Consider the following 20,439-nt stretch of genomic DNA (forward strand, 5'->3'; position numbering starts at 1 on the left):
ATGTTATGCTTTGCAGCTCTTAAATACAATAGCAGAATCATATTATCATAAAACAAGGCAATAGAGAACATCACAAAGTGCTGTGTGCTTAAATCACAAACCAAAAGGTGATCCCCATCTTTATTAACCTATTTAAAGTTATTCCATTTAGGAAGATATACTCACAAAATCAGATTATAACTTCTCTTTATTTGTGGTGGAGAGAAGGGGAGGAAGAAGATGATTTATCTTTTGGAAAATGACATTATGATTTATGTTGCACTGGGGCATCATATACCCCACCATGCTGTACTATTTTTGGTGCTAATTTATGTTGCCTCAGCTGCCTTCAGTTTTGCTCTGAGGTTATGTTTTGTAACATGTTCACTGTTCTAAAGTGAATGTTTCTGGCACTGTTTTTGTTGCCCAGGGGCCATTTCATTAGTCTGATAGAATTCTGTAGTGGAGGGAGTCGTGCTTCCTTTTCAGGTCTGTCTGTTGCTAGGATACAAGGGTAAAGATGTCAAAAAACACACTGTGAGGTAACATCCAAACGATTTAGCATACTGATGAAAGGACTTATTACGTCCCTTAGCTTTCCATTAATGATTAGGGAGGAGAGTGGAGAGGGATGAGAGGGTGGAAGAAGGTTATATTTTCTGCAAAACAGTAACAAGAGTTAAATAATCCATTGTTCTGGTGCAAACATTTGTTAGTCATCAAATGATGTATTCGGTTCACACAGTTAATATTTCTGGGTGTGCTGGCTCTTCACTCCAGTGAGGGTTTCAGCGCTGACAAACACTGAAGCTACTTGCTGACAAGATGCTGTGGAGCAAGGTATCATGGAGATAAAGAGTGACATTCAGCTAATAGGGTTCAGGTTGAGGATGGCTACCGAGGTGCTGGGATGTGATTTACTGACAATTCTGATAGCAACTGACTGGTCTGGAAATGAAATTTACTCAGAGTTTAAGTAGGTTGAAAGAAAGCAAGAGGCTCAACACCGTGCTTTGTGGTTGTTTTAAACTGTTCAGCTAATACAAAGCCCACAGGCTTTGTAGTGAAGCACTCTTGAGACTCTTGAGGAAGGCAGTAGTGTTAATACAGCCACCCCAAAAAGCACCTCATGGCTAGGAACAACCCTCCTCGCCCCCGTCCATCCCTGACTTGCAAGGCCTCTGCTTTGGTCCGGGATCTCCTCAGAGCAGAGTTCTCGCATGTCAACGTAATATACATGAGGTTCTCTGCAGAAGACACAATCCTTTAGTTTATGAAAAAGTTGGTCACTCAATCTACAACTGCTTGTGGGACACTTCTGTGCGCAATTGGCTGCCCAGTTTTGACCACAAAATATACAGTCAATTCACTTTACAGTATATTCAGTGAAGCGCTTTGAGACATCGAGAAGACGTGAAAAGGTGCTATATCAAATGCAAGGATTACTATTATTATTATGTCCTGAGGTTCTCATTCTACCAGTGAGCACAGGGACTCGATCAAGGAAATAATTTACCGTTTTAGTATTTTAATATTTTACCATATCTACAAAAATCAGAACCCAGACACGTTGTCAATTTCCACTCAAAAATCCAAAATATAAATTGTTTCTTTGCAGTGCTAAATGACTTGGTGCTTCTGTAAACCATGCAATGTATTCACAGCTGCGGTTTAGCAGTGCGAATGGAATTTAATGCCTTGTCTTTGACATGGGTAAAAAGTAGCAACTGTGATCTTACCTCTTACCAGTGTTTTGAATGCAATAGTAAGACCTTGTTGGCCATTTATAATACAAGTATTTGCAGAAGTGCTTGGTTGTTGGCATTTGATGTCAAAAATAAAAACTTTTTCATAATTTAAAAAAATTAAAATGGTAACAAAAAAACACAAATAAGAGAACATATGCAATGGTTATGTTCAATGCACCGGGACAGATAAAACAATAGTTCAGAACAGCGCTATATAACAGGAATGATTTCTGTCGTTTGTCAACCTGACAAAAATGAACAAAGTAATTTATAAAAGAAAGCATTGGAACAGAAAGGCCATCAAAGAGAGACAAGACAGTAGGAGATTGCAGTTAACTCCCACCTCCTGTTTTCCTCTCAGTATTCTTGTGCTATATTAACATAGATGAAATCGAAAACTGATGCACTAAAACTCTGCTGTCTATAGAAAAGACTGTCACACAGACAATGGTCAATGTACATGATTACTGGCCTTGGTGGGAATGAAGGTATCACTGTGAATAATCACTGCTACTTGTGTGTTACTGCATGTTGTGGGACTGCAAAGAAATTAACATGCCACAGCAAATTAAAGTGCTGACTGCTGCTTCTCTCAGCACTCTGGTTAAGTGCTGTGCACAAATTGGCTGCCCCATTCACTCACAAAACGCAGTCACTCTAAATTACAGAATATCCTGGGAAGCGCTTTGAGGCATCCTCCTTATGTGAAAGGCTCTTCACCAAGTGTAAGGATTATTATTATTGTTATTATTATTAAGTGGAAGTTAAGGATCAAGATTAAAACTTCAATAGTAAGACAAATAATGCTCTTTTTTGGACTTTTTTACAGTAAAATGATCATTCATCACTTATTTCTGTAACACAGAGACACAACACATCAGTGGCTTGGTTATTTGTGGGTGATGGAGTTGATTCCACTTGTCATGTTTCCTTTGTTGTATATTGTGTTCCCATTCAGCCTCAATATCTCCGTCTTGAGAAGATCTGAACTTCACAATACAGGGATGCTGAACATTGTATTTATGAAAATGATTGAGTGTGTTAACAAACTAGACTGAAGGGATGAAAGTCATTTCTAGGTGTAAGGAGCTTATGTAAAATGTTTGCCGAGACCCAGCTCTGTTCCTCACACCTCCAGCACAAACCTGCTGAGATTTTGAAATAAATATAAATTTGTACGGTATCTCAGAGAAATCATAAGAATCACTGATTTGATAAGAGGAAATGCCATGAAAATGTAGTGGTATTGCACACTTGGGAAGTTTAGGTAAAGCAGTTAGTTGGGGAAAAGGGAGGTTTAGTCATTCTATACTGACCTTGGAGTGCTTAGAGCTGACATATGATGTCAAAAATGGATAGATATTCTCTTTCCTAAGCTGTTTAATTTAAAATGCATTGGGACGGCAATTATAAATAAATTAACTAGAACTTCTCTTGTGTTCAGAAAGTCAAATTCAAAGATAACCATTATTTGCTAATCCTGAGTTGCTGAAGCACAAAATTGATTTATTGAGAGAAATTCATTCTTTTTAAACTTTACTTTATGAATACAGTACATACAATCTTCACACTTCACAATGTATATATTCATAATTTTGCCCGCAAAATATACAGTCAATTCACTCTACAGTATATTCTGTGAAGCCCTTTGAGACGTCTCGAAGACATGATCAGGCGCTATATCAAATTCAAGGATTATTATTATTTTTATTATTATTATTCCAAATGGCACAAAACTCACATCTGTTATGTTTTATTGGATATCTGCCTTGGTCAGCTACAAGTAAATCTACCCGAATAAGCATCTTATGTATATATTTACATATATAGATATATATATAGTATATAGATTCAGTGAACCAAAAACAACAAAAGGGGAAACATTTTCTTTCGCAGCTAATGCTATACCACCATATTCTAAGAGAGCTTCTGAGCATTCTGAATAACATTAAACCAATGGATGTCCCCCCACTGCGATCAACTTCCTATCCCAACAGCATCAAAATGACACACTGAAGAGAGAAGCAGATAGTAGAATAATCCCAGAGCAAGTGAGATACATCCAACAATGCTGAATAGAGAAAGGAGTGCAACCTGCTCCCTCCCATTACACAATATAAAGGAAACATTTAACCTAACAAGACTGCACATAACTTAGGAATTTAAGAAGGAATGAAATTCGAGTCTGGAGCTTAATGAAGAACTTGTCTGTCAAATCATAGAATCATAGAATCGTACAGCACAAAACGAGACTATTTGGCCCATCGAGTCTGTGCCGGCTCTATGAAAAGAGCAATGTACTGTCAATCCCACTCCCCAGCCCTTTCCCCATAACCCTGCAAACCCGTCCTCCTCAAATACCCATCCACCGCGTTTTTAAAAGTTGCTATCGAATCGGCCTCCACCACCCTTTCAGGCAATGCGTTCCAGATTCGAACAACTCGATGCGTGAAAAATTCTCGCCTCCCCTCTGCTTCTTTTAGAGACTATTTTAAATCTGTGACCTTGAGTCACCGACACACCCACCACTGGAAACACTTTTTCCCTTTCTAACCTCTCAAATCCCCTCATGATTTTGAAGACCTCTATTAAGTCTCCTCGTAACCTTCTCTGCTCCAATGAGAATAATCCCAGCCTCTCTAGCCTTTCCTCATAATCAAGGTCCCTCAGTCCTGGTACCATCCTCGTAAATCTCCTCATAGCATATGTAATAGCATATATAAATGTATTCAAGGACATACTTTAAACTAAACTGTTCTGTCTAAATACTATGCTGCTAAAACAGATTAGTAGTTGCTAAATGTGAGAAATGGGAAACGACTCCAGTAAAATTAGTTACATAGAGTGATCCCAGCACAAAAACAGGGCATTGAGCCCAACTAATCCGTGCCAATGTTTGTAGTGTACCCGAGCCCCAAACTCCTCCTAGACCCCTCTCCTATTCCCCTCTATTCACTTATCTCTCATGTGTGCATCACATTTTCTCTTCAAGACATTGATGCTATTTGCTTAATTGAAGTGGACTACAAAGATCATTGAGGTCCAATTGATTAAGTTCTAAATTTAAGAATATTTCACACACTTAAATGCTAAGAAAACATTTAAGTCTAGAAGCAGGTAGAATTTATGCACTTCTTGCTAATGTATGTAGTAATTAATCTATACCAGCATCCTGTAAAATATAACTGAGGAAACGATAGAACGGTTTGCTATGGTTGAGCTGTGAGCCCTTGGTGGATGGTACAAGATCCCAATTTGCTTGAGTCAATAAAGATCAGTCAATAGGCAAAGTCGTCAATAAAGCTGGCTACCTAGTAATATAATTTGAACTTGGATACAAGCAATTTCCTGTTGTCTTCAGGATGATATAATTTGGCAAGGCAGGTGGGTCTTAATTCTATTCCCCTGCTATGCAAAGTGTTAATGAGTTATTAAGATCCTGAAAATTGCTAGGTAAACCTGTAGGCTTTAAAAAGGTAGATTAGTCGAGGGAATACATTCAGTTTAATTACAGTTATTTTTCAGGTAAAAGAGGAACAGATGCCATTGATCCCAGTCACTCTTAAGATGCAATTTTAATTAGGGAGAGTAGATAGCCTTGAACAAATCTTGGAATTGTGGTGCAACCTGCACCACTACATAACACAACCATTTGGGTCTTGTTTAAAACTGTTTGTGAAGGGGAAAAAACAAGAGGCATGGCCTCAGATTTATAATAATAATAATCCTTGCATTTGATATGGCGCCTTATCACGTCGTTGAGACATTTCAAATCGCTTTACAGAATATATTGTAAAGTGGTTTGAATGTGGATTTTGTGGGCGAAACCCCAATATCATATAGATGGCGAGCTCTTGTTATGTACAATTATGATTCTAAAAAATTTATAAGAATTTTTTTGAACAAATATAAACATCAGTGGGCAAGTTTACCACTGCTCTCCAGACTTCTCTCCCTAAACACCTCCAATGTATACCCGCAATCTCTGCTTTCAAAACTTATCTGGAAATCTATCTCTTTGGCCACTTACCTCCTGCCCCCTTTATCTCACACTTTGTTCTAGTTCCCACTCTGTCACTGTTTAAGCAGTTTGCAATGTTTTCCTCTGTGAAAGGCACTGTATTCAGAACAAGAACAACCGGCTCAGACACGATGGGCTGAATGGCCTCCTTCTGTGCTGTATAATTCTATGATAAGTTGGTGTTGTGCTGTGGTTCTCTGCTGAGTGTAAAAGGCCAGGTAAGACAGAGATTGCCTTGGCCTTTCCCCTTCTCCGATGTAAGTTGCTCAGTCTGTGATCAGACTACTGGTGTCTCACCAGTCTTTCCCCCCACCTCATTCTCCACTGTCACAGAAAGGTTTGGTTTTCTCACACCCCATGATTACTAGTCATGACCTCACATCCACAATCATGTTTTACAAACTACATTCTAAAAGAAAATTATCACTAGTTTATAACAAACAGATAAAGAACAAAATGATTAATTGAAATATCAAATCCATGAGACAAAAACAACCCCACTTCACTGTACCAAACAGAACAATCTACACGCAATAAAGCACAGCTCTTACACCCAGACTAGTTTCTCTTCAAATATGGCATCCCTGACATCATGCATGGATCTTTGCACTTACATTAAAATGTACAATCAATAATGATCTGGGAATCAAAGCCACTGCATTTTAAAGGGCTATAACTTTTTAAACATAAACTTATAGCAATTTGGATTGCCCTTTTTTATGAATGTCTCAGGTATCTTGGGTAATAGATTGTAAAGTTTGATATGTTATTGTGAGATCTTATTGTTTCTAATTTATGGATTTACACAGCAAATGCTTTTTCTGATTTGGAGAACATTATTTCACGTTTAGATTATTGGAATGAGCTAAATATTAGATTCTCTAATTTGATTTAATTTTTTGAAGAGACTCAGTGGATGTTGTATCCTCAGTTGATGTTAGGAAGGTGTTCAATAGTTGACGCTTAATAGATTTGTGTCACAAAGTTAAGCCCTATGAAATAGATGAAAGATTACCGAGATGGATAGAGGAATGGTTGAATGAAGGGTGTCAGAAAATGGGTGTTAAGGGATATTTTTCCCTCAAATTCTGTTACTTTTGAATTATTTCAGTGATATTATTTCAGTGAATTGCATGGAATTAGATCCTCATGATTTTGATATGAAAAGCCAAACTAGGGTATATTTTGTTGACATTGTTGGTTCTGCCTGGCCAATCATTAGAGGCGGTTCTACCAAATGATTTCTTGTATTATACTTTTAATAATAATAATAATAATCCTTGCATTTGATATAGCGCTTTTCACGTCTTCTAGAAGTCCCAAAGCGCTTCACAGAATAGACTGTAAAGTGAATTGACTGTATATTTGTGGGCGAATGCGGCAGCCAATTGCGCACAGCAATGTCCCACAAACAGTCGTAGATTGAAAATGACCAATTTATTAATGTTTTTTGTTTTGGAGGGATTATTTTTATGAGTTTAGCATGAGCATCAGCATAGGTTATAAACAAGTAAAAAAAAGCATTGGGCATGACTGAAGCTGATAATCAACGTAATATTGGTGACTATTTACAGAAGCAAGTTTACATTGGGAAAAAAAGTGAAACTTTCATATGGGAGGACTGAAACAAAATTTCTCAAAATTGAATGGAATACTCATTATAAATTGATGTCTATTACGTCCTTAATGTTTGAGCAAACTGGCTTTCTAAAAAATATTTTAGCTGTAACTATTAGTCTCAAGTGAACCTGAAGATGCAATCTGTCTCATCACAGTTCCATAAGACAATTAATGTTCAGCCTAATTAAACTTAAAAGTGTCTCTGTGAGATGCTAACAGCATTAATGCATTTTAAATGAAATGTGGCTCGTCTAAATTGAGGGCTTACACATTCATTAATGTAACAGGGGTTCCAGAGCCCTCATTATGTGTAAAACAGCACAAAGGTTTGTTGAGTGTTACAAGATGGTAACAAATTGAAGGCTTGATCATTTCTTGTAGAGTCGTATAGTATAGTGTTTAGAGCACTCTTCTCGCAAATGAGAGAACCCAGGATTCGATTCCTGGACAGGGCGAAAACATAGGCAAGTTTCCTTACTTTCCTCACCCTCCATACTAAGCCAGTCTGGAACCTTGGCATCTTGTTTGACGCTCAACTATCCTATCTACCCCACATCTGTGCCACGACCCGCTCTGCCTTCCCCCACTTCTGCAACATTGCCCGGCTCCACCACTGTCTCACACTGCAGGTCGCGGAAACCTTCATGCACACATTCATAACATCAAGGCTTGACTATGCAAACTCCTTGCTTGTCGGCCTCCCCAACTCTTCACTCCATAGGCTGCAGATCATCCAGAACTCTGCAGGCTGTGTCCTCTCCTGTACCAGGCTCCATTACCCCATCAACCCCATCCTCGCCCGACTCCACTGGCTTCCCATCACACAGAGGATACAGTTCAAGCCCTCACCTTCAAAGGCCTCCATGGTCTTGCTCCCCCTATCTCTGCAACCTCCTAACCCCTACCATTCTGCCTGCGCTCGCCACTCAGTGGGCTCCGACCTGCTTCATGTTCCTCACCTCGTTCATCCCACTATTGACAGGTGGGCCTTCTGCCATTCTGCCCCCACCCTCTAGAACTCCATCCAGCAGGCCCTTCACCTCGCTTCCTCCCTTGCCTTCTTCAAGACCCAACTCAAGACCCTCCTCTTCAACCATTCTTGCGATCTCCTTGCTTCTCCTCCTGTCCTCCACCCTCCCCATTCCTGACACCCAGCTCGGGTCCAAAACACTGACTGTCCAGTGCCTTAGGACGTCCTCCTGACATGAAAGGTGCTATAAAAATGTAATTTTGTTGTTGTTGTTACTCCATACGCCTCTGTTTACCTAGCAGTAAGTAGCAACCCAGTTGTTACTCGATTGTCTGATTGCTAATATTGGTAATAATCCCTCCAAAAAAATTGGTCACTCAATCCATGACTATTTGTGGGACACTGCTGTGCGCAATTGGCCATGAGGGGCGCTATATAAATGCAAGTTGTTGTTGTCATATATCAGAACTTGCCTGCAGTTATTCAGCAGCATCACTCTAAGCAGGTGGAAAATATTTTCTGTTCCCTAAATCTCTCACAACTGGCTGAGGAGATCTCAAACAGAACATCAGAGGATTTGTCCTTTCCATTCATTATGGCCTATTTCACTAACTAGATTCTTTCTTGGAACCGGTTCATTTTCAGTCAGAGACCTCCTGTGTTTTGTAAATTATGAATTAGATTTAGTTTTACATTTCCAGCAGGTCACATTTCAAATGTTTTCGATTGGAAACTGACCCTTTTAGTTTCCAATCTAAACCGGTGATGTTTGAATGGTATGTGGAAGGTTTACAGGAATCCCATATCACAGCCATAACAGCAGCACTGTGTAAGCATGAAAGCATTTGATGGTCTGGTAGTTCATTACTTAATTAACTATACGGTGATGAGCTGAGAAGGTCCATAACGATACTTCACTTAAACGGATGATGTGCCATAAAGATGTTCTGTTGCACAGGGGAAAACTCAAAACTATTTTAAGGAACCAAAGGAGAGCTACTGTCATGACTAATTAACATCCCTAAGAACTGCCCCTATTAACATGGCTCCGACATGAACTCTAAACCACCTGCTCCCTGGACCCCATCCCCACTCCTCTTCGTAAATCCCAGCTCCACCTTCTTGCCCCACTACTCGCCGATATCATCAACCTCTCCCTGTCATCTGGCACTGTTCCTACCCCCTCAAAACAGCCACTATCATCCCCACCTTGACCCAACACAGCTATCCAACTACCGGCCCATCTCCAACCTCCCTTTTCTGTCCAAGGTCCTTGAGAGAGCCGTTGCCTCCCAGCTTCGCTCTTTCCTCTCCTCTCACTCCCTCCATAAGCCCCTCCAATTGGGTTTCTGTGCTGCCCACAGCACAGAAACTGCTCTGATCAAGGTCACAAATGACATCCTGACCATGTGTGACCAGGGCTCCCTCTGCCTCCTCGTCTTCCTCGACCTCTCCCCCGCTTTTGACACTGTGGACCATTCAATCCTCCTTCACTGCCTCTCCTCCCACCTCAACCTCCAAGGTTCCATTCTTGACTGGTTCAAGTCCTATCTTTCACACCACCTTCACTTAGTCTCTGCAAACAGCTTCTCCTCCAGCCCCCGCAGCGTCTTGTGTGGTGTTCCTCAGGGCTCTGTCCTCGGTCCCCTCTTCTTCCTCTCTACATGCTCCCCCTTGGTGACATCATCCGCAAACATGAGGTAAATTTCCACATGGATGCGGATGACACCCAACTCTACCTCTCTTCCTCCACCCTGAACTCCAGTACCACTGATGTACTGACCCATTGCCTGTCCGACATCAAGTCCTGGATGACCGAGGCCCTCCTGATTGGCTTGTGCCAGTGCCTCCACACCTCAGGTGCTGGCAGCATCAGCCTCCACGGCTGCACACTCAACCTCACTAAGCCAGTCAGGAACCTGGGTATCTTGTTTGACCCTGACCTGTCCTTTCTCCCCCACATCCACGCCATGACCGGCACTGCCTACCACCACCTCCGCAACATTGCCAGACTCCGCCCCTGCTTCACCCCTCAGGCTGCCGAAACCCTCACCCACGCATTCGTCACATCAAGGCTCGATTATGGGAACTCTCTCCTCATCGGCCTTCCCAACTCTTCCCTTCACAAGCTGCAGATCATCCAAAACTCTACAGCTTGTGTACTCGCGCTCACCAGGCTCTGTGACCCCATCACTCCACCCTCGCCCGACTCCACTGGCTCCCCATCCCCCAGAGGATGGAATTCAAGATCCTTGTCCTCATTTTCAAGGCCATCCATGGCCTTGCCTCCTCCTACCTCTCTGACCAGCTCCCTCCGTTCAGCGGGCTCCAGCCTGCTCTTCGCTTACACTCTGGAACTCCATTCTACGGTCCCTTCGCCTCGCTTCTTCCCTTGCCTCCTTCAAGGTCGGTCTCAAGACCCTTCTCTTCATTCATGCCTTTGGTCGCCCTCCCACCTCTTTGCCTTCCCTCATCTGTACCCCACCCCTCCCCCATGCTCAGGTCCTGACCCCTGACTGTCCAGTGCCTTGGGACGTTCTCCAGATGTGAAAGGTGCTCTATAAATGTAATTTTGTTGTTGTTGTTGTAAACAGTTTCAAATGATACCTTGTTTTTAAAAAGATCTTCTTATCAAACAGAGGAAGTTTTAATGGGCTGTGTAGGTTGAACCATTAATTCTCCAGCCCCTGCCAGTTGAGGTTGTTTGGCTGAAAGCACTCAGAATATAGTAAGGCTTCAATTTTGGCTTCCCTAGAACCTTGTCTGCCCCCTTAAAAAGTAAAAAAAAAATTCCTGGCATGGAGACAAATCCTTTCTATGGGAAATGACACTGCTTAATGGTCTGCTACGATGTGTAAAAATGAGAATATTCACAGGAATTCTTGTTTTACATCTAACCATAAAACTGCAACACAGACCAAATTAGTTTCACAACTCAATATAAAATTATTCAGTGGTCACATTAGCTACACTAAATGCAAATCAATGATTAAAAATCTGTACTTTCCATCTTTAAAGCTCTGTTCTTTCAGATATAACCTCTCCACAAGGAGGGAAAACAGGATTTTAAAAAATGTGTCAGATGGGATTTCAAATGATCACTTAATGGCTATTCTCCTTTGTGAGGGGGAGGAACGTAAACTGGCTCCCAGGTGACTTGCTTGGCAACAGAATGTTGGAATTGAGTCAATCCTCTGTGTCTCTCTGTCTGTAGTCTGGTTCCTGAACCAGGTGGGTCTGCAGTATTCCAGGGCACAGCTGATGACCGACAAGCCAGCCTGGCTCATCGGCAGGACGTGGAGGGGCCGACTGGGAGCAGGGATTGTTCCCACTCAGCTGTTAACCCTGCAACTAAAGCCACAGCTGGACAAGCAGCGTGAAGCTTGCCAGGCAGCACTCTCAAACACAAGGGATGGGGTTTTAGCTCCAGCCTAATCCTAACTCACACTCTTGGGTCCCACCAACCTGTGCCTAATATTCTCTCGATTATGTGGGCAGGGGGTGTCCATCCAGGAAGACAGCTCACATTCCATAACAGACACAGGAAAATAGGTGGCATATATATGTGGAAATGTTTTGTCTGGATACTCATAGACATGGTGATGGGTTTCTGTATATATCAGACAGCCGGCTGATCAAAAATAATCAAAATGGCCAACAGGCTTTAGGGCTGAATGGCTTCTCTTATCTATTTGATAGTTTTAGTTTATATGCTGTTGGTGCCATCATCCCAAGGCTTGGAGCTTACTCCACATGTATATGGACAACACTCAATTCTACCTTCTGTCACTATCCTTGGCTCAAGGCTCGCTGCTGTTCTGCCTGTCAGACTTCAAGTTCTGGATAAACCTTAACTTTCTGCAACTCAAAATCGATAAAACAGGCTATCCTACAGGACTCCATCCGTGCCACCTCCCCTCAGGCGCTGACAAAATTGACTGCTCTGGTTGTCCACTCCAAGCTATGGAGCTGAGTGGAAACTTGATGTTTTGTTCTACTGTCAACTCTGTCAACTTTACATTCAGGTTCTGATGAAGTCTGCTTTCCTCCATATCCATTATCTGCCCCGCCCCCTGCGCCCCTCCCCAACCGCTTTGGAAACTTTACCGAAAACAGTCTTTCACTATGCCTTTGGCCATGTCCCCCAACTCCCTCCCAGCCTGGGTTTGTAATCACATGTTGTAAAGTGCCTGCAATGTGAAGGCACAATGACAACAACCTCTCTATCTAACTTAACCTTTTTAGACCCAAGAAGTCATGTCCAATTTAAGGGAGGAAGAAGTTAGAGATTTGTCTAGTATTATGCTGGGCTCTCGAGTTATAATAATAATAATCCTTGCATTTGATATAGCGCTTTTCGCATCTTCTAGACGTCTCAAAGCACTTCACAGAATATTCTGTAAAGTGAATTAACCATATAGGAGTTATACTGTCTGAAATAAGTGGAAGACATTTATTATAGTTGCCTTTCCCAGTGATAACATAAGCAGATTGTTCTATAGTTATAAATAATTTGCTTGGATATGAGGAGGGGAAGGGGAAAGGAAGAGACAATATTTTCCATGTTTATTTTCTATGTTGTGAGTTTGGGCATTATTATCCCCCCAGATATTTGATGCCATTAATAATAATTTTTGCATTTGATATAGTGTCTTATCACGTCTTCGCGACGTCTCAAAGCACTTCACAGAATATACTATAAAGTGAATTTGACTGCATATTTTGTGGGCGAAATCCAAGGGATGGAATTCATACCTACGCAAGGGTCATATCCTTAGAGTTGGCTATAATATTTGATGTGTTGAAAGATATTCAGCAATTTAGCAGACTGCCATTGGCATATATTGTTATATTTGGTGCTCTGTTCCATCAGCCTGCACTGTGTTCACCCTGTGGTCTTACAGGAAACAAAACAACTTGTTTCTCTGCAGCATTTTTTATTGTCATTTGAATGTAGATGAATATGAATCCAAAGTAAAAGTACAAGTGCAGGCATTTGCAGCCAGATGGTCACATATTTAAATGCAGGGTTGCCTGCCACCCAAATTCACCTGCCAAAGCAGCAACATTATTGATTGTCAGTGAGACCATGATCGAGTGAGCAAATGATATTGAAGTTTGCCTGATGCACAACAGAGCATTTTAGCATCAATGTCACCATTCAGCCAAAAAACTGTAGTAAAAGACACAAGAATAGAGGAGAATATTTTGTTTATTTTAAGGAATATTCCCCGCCTCCCGCATTAGAAAAAAAATTTAAACAAACAGTTTAAGAATAGTAATTTACACCTTTTATGATCAAAATGCAAATTGTAAGTAATCAGATGCCAGGTGAAGGAATGTAAAAGTGAGTAAAACACTCAACGCCATTTCATCCATTTCTGTGCCTTTCACATGATAAAGACATGATAAGACTGCCTTTGCTCTCTATGAAAATATAACTCATTGAATTAAAATTACTGATGTCATGCATTGATCATATACCTTTTAAAAATCTGTAATTTAAAGACTGATGATTTACAAATATATACATTGTAGTAAGCCTACATTATTTATTATGCATTAAGAATCCCAACTGCTTTGAATTTCAGTAAGACAAAAGAAAACCAAAGTACACAGCACTTCAGTTACAATTAATTAGTTATAGAGACAGAAAATAAATGTTTTTTTCAGAATTCAATTTAATAAACTTCCCCAAACTCATAAAGTTCAAAAATCATACATAATGTAAATATTCATTAAATACTATTGTGCTCAACACATAATCGGGATAGTAGAATTTCATTATCATATTGAACAGAAAAGTAAATTCTCTGTTATAATACCAGATCAGAATTTGTATCCTATATTGCCAGAGGCTCAGAAACAAAATTATCTTTGTTAACTGCAAATAAATTGAACTGCATTTATATTAGCCCCATAACCAGCATATGTGACCTAATACATTTGAAACTTTGATTAAGATTATTTAACAATATCAAATTTATAAAATAACAAGGTACAGCATTTATTGAACTGCAATTTTGAACAAACTGATACAGAGGTACATGTTCTTTACTGCACAAAATAAAGAAAGCAGTGGAAGGTTAATCTAGATGTTAGTCTGCAAGCACTTTCTTCAAGTGTGTACATTTAGGTGGCCCAAGGATCTAAATTTAAAAATGTTTACATAAATTATGCCAACATTGGACATACTGCAGTATGAATAAAACAACTGATCTGAGGATTATGGTTATGTGACCCTAGAAAGCAGAAAAAAACATTTGAGTAATTAAAGTAAATGTCTGGAGAGATGTTATTGACTTCTTTCGTAGAGTGAACACCATATACAGCGTTACTGTCAATGAATAAATGTTCTGACCTTGTCCGAGATAAAGTTTGTACAGAAGCCTGGAATTATATAAGTATCAAAGAAAAAAACACACTGAATTCACTAGTGAATTCACTGTATACAACAAAAGTATACAGACTTGTTTGTATGCACACAAATAAAACACCACACATCTCTGGAAGCTCATCCAATTACCTGTTTGTGCACAACAAAATGTTAAACTATGCTTGGCCAAAGTTGGGCATTTCAAGCAAGGTTAAGAAAAACTGATTTAAGTGTGGGCACCTTCAAGCAAACAGCTGACAACACTATAAGGTACTTCTTACGGCACTACTGTTTAGTCCAGAACATACACACTAGTACTATACTTACATTAGCAAATGCAGTTGCAACACACAAATGTAAATGAACACAGTACAAGATTGAGAAAAATATGATCATGCCAATTCACATTGTACAAGTCTTTCTAAAATATTCGATAATATTATGAGATTTCAGTAGAATCAAAATGAAGGCACATTAAACAAAACGAAAGTAATTTACTAGGATATTTAAGGAATGAAATACTTAAATATTACCTTAGGCAAAATCATGCAAGAAATTTAAAACTTAAGAAGTCATTTGAGCACACTTTCATGTACTTAATAATTAAAAGAATCCTAATACACTTTATCATCCTTGGCAATACTGATGATATATAGAAGTCAACAGCATTTTATTGCTGATTCTATTCTATCGCTCAGTACATTCAAATGGTCACCAAAAGGCAGAAAACAAAAGATAACAACATGTGAGTAATGACACATATATTTAGCACATATTATTTGCATTTACACCCTTTAAGCCCTGTAAGATGAGATCACATACATTTTATAAGATAGAACCAAAACACTCTGCGACTGGATTATAAAATAAGGAGAGGNAAAAAATAGTACTGTGTAGTATACAATGTATGATCATTATAAGGCACAGACTTACAAGTTGCAACTTTGGAATATAAAACAAAATTTATTCTGACTAATGTTGGCAACACAGACATGTCCTTTTACCAACATATTTTACACCGTTGTAGCCACTCATGCAGATATTACAATTTACTGCTGAAGCATTGCACTTATCCCATTTAATCAAGTAATGAGACAGAATTCTCCACAGCTCAATAATTCTGCACCTCAAATTAAAAACATTCCAGTGTTAATTCTGAAATCTTACTGCTTTCATTTCAGACTTCATCCTTGAGCTCTTGTTTCTTGCCTCCCAGATCATATTTCAAATTTTCTTGCACTTACAAGATTGCACTTTGTCACAGAATCAATATCTTCACACATAGGGATTCAATAACCTATTTTTTTTTGGTCATGTTCTTAACATTATTTTGGGGACAGGTCTTTAAATGCAAGCAGAATTAAGCTATTCTTAGTAGATGAATGAGTGGGATTCACTTCTTCAGTGTAGCTGCTCTCTTGTGTTTATTTTTAACCCATTGAGATATTGATGCTACTTCATTCAATTAGCATTGTATTACAGAAATATAACCTGAGAATTGAATTGTGAGAAAACAGTTCATTGACCCAAATGGATTTCTTGTTTATTGTTGCATGAAAGACAGAAAGTTTTCACTTTTTCACCTTTTCTAACATAACATTTTTTTCATAAAATAAAATGAAAAAAAAATTTCCCCGCCTTTGATTTTTGTTTTTCTATTGAATCAGTAGACTTGACATTTTTTGAAAAAAGAATGCATCAATGCTTTTCAGAAGTCTTAGTAAAATGTGCTTATAGTTATTGCGCCTCAGGATCGTAGATGATGCAATTTTTATAACAGTTTATCAGGCAATCTGAGTAGGAGCGAGATTCATCTTAACCGAATTCGGAATGTACTTATCTCCATTGGATTCAGGTGTATTTCACTAGTATTACTGGGCTCTGGTAGAGTATGCATCAAAGTCAAGGATGATGGAATCAGACTTTGAATTTTAACATTTTTAAAGAGTTTGAACACAGGAATCTGCAGGGGAAAAAAAAGTTCAGTACAATCAGTTGCAGAAGCAGAAATCTTATATGCACGTACAGGCCACTAGAAAACATGTAAAATATTGTTCAGAAAATCCCAAAGTAATTTTGTTCCAGTGTATTACAAAAATATGATGTATCATGGCAATGGGATTGAAAAAGTGCTTGAACAGGAAAATTATAGCTCAAATGGTGTGAACGTTCCAAGAAATATTTTAGATGTAAAGTGCAGAGAATTCTATGTACTTGAGACCTCTAGTTGATCTCACAAGTCGGCATCACACATGTAGGACTTGCTGTTTGTTTCCCGCCCTAGCTTTCCAATTCTAAGCCCTTACCCTCTGGATCTCCCTCCTTCGACTCCTCCTTCTCGTTCCCTTCTCTATCTGTCTTCAAATCCCACCTTGAAAACTACCTCTTCAACTGTGCCTATGGTGACCTCCTTCCCCTCTCTCTACTACTAGGTGTACTTCCCGTTATGTTCTGTGAAATACATCAATACTATTGCATGACTACCCAGAAATAGGGGTCATCACATACAGAAACTTGTGAATGAATATTTTGGTTCTTAGAGCAAGAAGCTACAGAACAAATGGCAGCATAGGGGAACAAGTGCAGGGCCTTACAATACGAAATCCTTGATAGTGGGTGACCACCAATTACTCTGTTAATGCTCATAAGGGTATAGCCAATTACACTAACTTGTCTTTTAGCAATTTAGTCTTTCCTCCAATATCCTTTTGAAGGAAGTTCCGCTTTGTTTTAGGGGAGCAATCTACATAGAGTCAAAGTGCATGGTCCATGTCATGCTTTAAATGCCAAGGAATCTAAAATAACAATTGTGGGTTCAGCAACTGTTACTTAAAAAGATAAAGAATATTTAATTGCCAGCGAGTGGATTCAAAACCAGATTGCTTTGGGTGACACAGTAACATAGCGTAGTGCCACATTAGTGAAGAATGTCCAAGGAAACATCGCTGACCTCAGTTTTTCCGTCTAGAGGTTAGGTAATAGATTATTTACCCCTTTAGCTATTAGAAGCTGTGCGCCCAGGGAGATCAAGAGTACTAGGGAGAAACTGGACAAATTTAAACCCTTTTTCAAGAAAAAATTTCAGATTTTAAAAAAACATATAATGTACTGGAGAAGAGTTCAAGAAAGAACTTTAATGCTCTAAATCTAACAACATGAACTATTTTATAATAATAAATTACATTTGATATAGGGCCTTATCATGTCTCTGAGACGTCTCAATGTACTTCACAGAATATACTGGAGAGTGAATTGACTGTATACTTTGTGGGTGAAACACGGCAGCCAATTGTGCATAGCAGTGTCCCACAAACAGTCGTGGATTAAGTGATCAAATTATTATTTTTTTTGAGAGGATTATTACCCCAGAAAAGCGATCCGCCAATCGACTAACAACTGGGTTCCTACTTACTGCTATGTAAACAGAGGCGTGTGGAGAAAGGAAATTTGCCCAACATTTCAACCTGTCTGGGAATCGTACCCATGTCCTCTCGCTTGCGAGGCGAGTGCCCTAACCACTAAGCTCAGGACTCCCTAACTTTTAATTTGATCAGGAATTCAGACGCTCACAATAGAAGAATCTTGCAATATTACCTTGCCCCGAGTCGTGGAACATAGCAGTCCAGTGTTTTTATTTGAAAATCTACAATCAAAACCCTTTCTGTGGATGATCAGGGCAGTTTCATCTGATGGGATTCCTTCCTCCTGCAATTACAAATCATATTACATTCATATTTGTGTTCTTTATGTATTGCAATGAACAGTATATCTTATCTGCAGTATGATCTTACAATTTTTAAAAAATTGCAGAATTTTCAGAAAATTTGAGCATATTAGATTATAATCTAATAATCCCTAGTCTATATATAGGGCATGAACTCACAACCTTCTTACCTAGAGGCGAGATTGTTATCAACTGAGCCAGGCTGACAACTTACCATTGCAACTATTTGTCGTCCTTATGTTTTGAACTGAGCTTAATCTCAACATGCAAATTAATAGATTGCCTTTTCACTTTCCAATCTATCATCATATCAGACGACCTGGTTATATAGTCCTCCAAAACTCTCAAGATCTTATACTAGAAGTTTGCTCTTGTTCTTTCAAAAGGAGGGGGTAGTAAAGAGATTGCAGTGATTCAATAAAGTTCAAAGCCACCCTTCCCCCCCCAAAGTTTCAAATACATGGAGTCATAGGCCAAACTGAGGTTACACAGGAGACATTTTTATAATACAGGCCCATGATGCTTATGAAGTATAAGTAAAAGATCAGATAACCAATAGGCCCCAAACTGTTAAATGTGACCAATATTGTTTCACATTTGGATGATGCATATTCATCTGTTGGAGGTTGAGTTAATGAGCAAGAAGGATCTTTGTCTCCCTGTTTTTATTATAGACTTCCAGAAATCAGAAACACACAGTGCATATCGTAGATGTACCTCCACTATGTATCTACTGATGACCCCAATATGCTGGGCACCATGATATGGGATGTTAAAAATACCTTATTTATTTGAACTGCTTTTAAAAGAGGTACTGATGTTAAGATACCCCCTCAAATGACTGCAATAACACTCAGCTTGAGACACAGCAACATATCCAATATATAAGAAGATAAATTTGTCTTGTTTGAGTGAAATCATCAAATCAAGCTTCTAAGAAGCTTAAACTATAACAAAACATCCAATCTGCAAAGGATCTGAAAGGGTGGATCAATGCTCAGAGCAGATATGTTCAAGTCCAAGCTATTCGACTTTCTCTGCTCAAATCTTGTGAGAAATGCTGTATGTGTAAGGAAATGAAGGCAGTAATTGTAAAGCAGCTTTACTTTTCAGATGTCAGAGAAACCTTGTAGTTTCCAAACTCATTCCTGAAACAATTTCCCTGCAGCCTGTTTTTCTGGAGTAAGTCATTGAGATCTCCTTGTCAATCATCGGAGCTGCTTCAGGGTAGAGGGTCCATTGGTACAGGTGGACCTTTCTGCCCTATGCCATTCTTCTCCCCCGGTGGGGGTGATCAGCAGAAAGGCTTTGGAGAAACTGTCTACATGTTATTGAGACACTAAGATTAGGAGCAATTCTGTCTCATTTGATTACAACTCATTGTGTTAACGTAATAGCGTCATGCTTCATGATGATTACAATGGAAAAAAAACGCAATTATATTTTCACAAATATCACGAGTGTATACGGATCATATTCCACAGTCCTTCACCATGAATTTTGTTTGAAATACACATCGAGTAAAGAGTTAAAAAGACAGAATCTATAAATAAGTATATTTAAATTACAAAGAGGGTATTCTTTTTAGCAGATTCCATTGTAAGGTATATGATATATTTGTAGTGTATATCTGAGGGAAAAAGATTATTTTGAATGTCTGGAATCTTATAGTTTTAAACCATTTGCTGTAGAATGAACATTTCAGAAAACAACAGTATGTGCAAGCATAAAATTGTCAAAATTGTCTAACTGTGGCAGTATTAGCACAACAAGTAATTCCATACAATGAGATTTATTTCCCTTTTGTTTGTAATTGTTTCGCACATCGGTAGCACAATAAATAGATAGAAAGAGGATTGACACTGCAGTCTACTGGAAATGTATGGATTCCATCAATACTATTCCCTGTTTTAATCCACCAGGACACAGATTTGAGAAACAGTAGAAAGAGGATTGACACTGCAGTCTACTGGAAATGTATGGATTCCATCAATACTATTC

General features: G+C 39.2%; 1 protein-coding gene across 1 annotated transcript in view; it reads right to left on the reverse strand.

Annotated features, from left to right (window-relative positions):
* Positions 1-16,354: 16,354 nt before the first annotated feature.
* man2a1 (mannosidase, alpha, class 2A, member 1) overlaps positions 16,355-20,439 on the reverse strand; it is a 122,762-nt gene continuing 118,677 nt past the window's right edge. Inside the window, exons 20-21 of the mRNA XM_042333961.1 lie at positions 18,309-18,419; positions 16,355-16,677 (exon numbers count right to left, since the gene is read on the reverse strand). Coding sequence (XP_042189895.1) covers positions 16,525-16,677; positions 18,309-18,419 — 264 coding nt within the window. The 3' untranslated portion in view covers positions 16,355-16,524. The remainder of the gene's footprint in view (positions 16,678-18,308; positions 18,420-20,439) is intronic.

Source organism: Callorhinchus milii, unplaced genomic scaffold (assembly GCF_018977255.1).
Source record: "Callorhinchus milii isolate IMCB2004 unplaced genomic scaffold, IMCB_Cmil_1.0 Scaffold1, whole genome shotgun sequence".
Lineage (NCBI taxonomy): Eukaryota > Metazoa > Chordata > Chondrichthyes > Chimaeriformes > Callorhinchidae > Callorhinchus > Callorhinchus milii.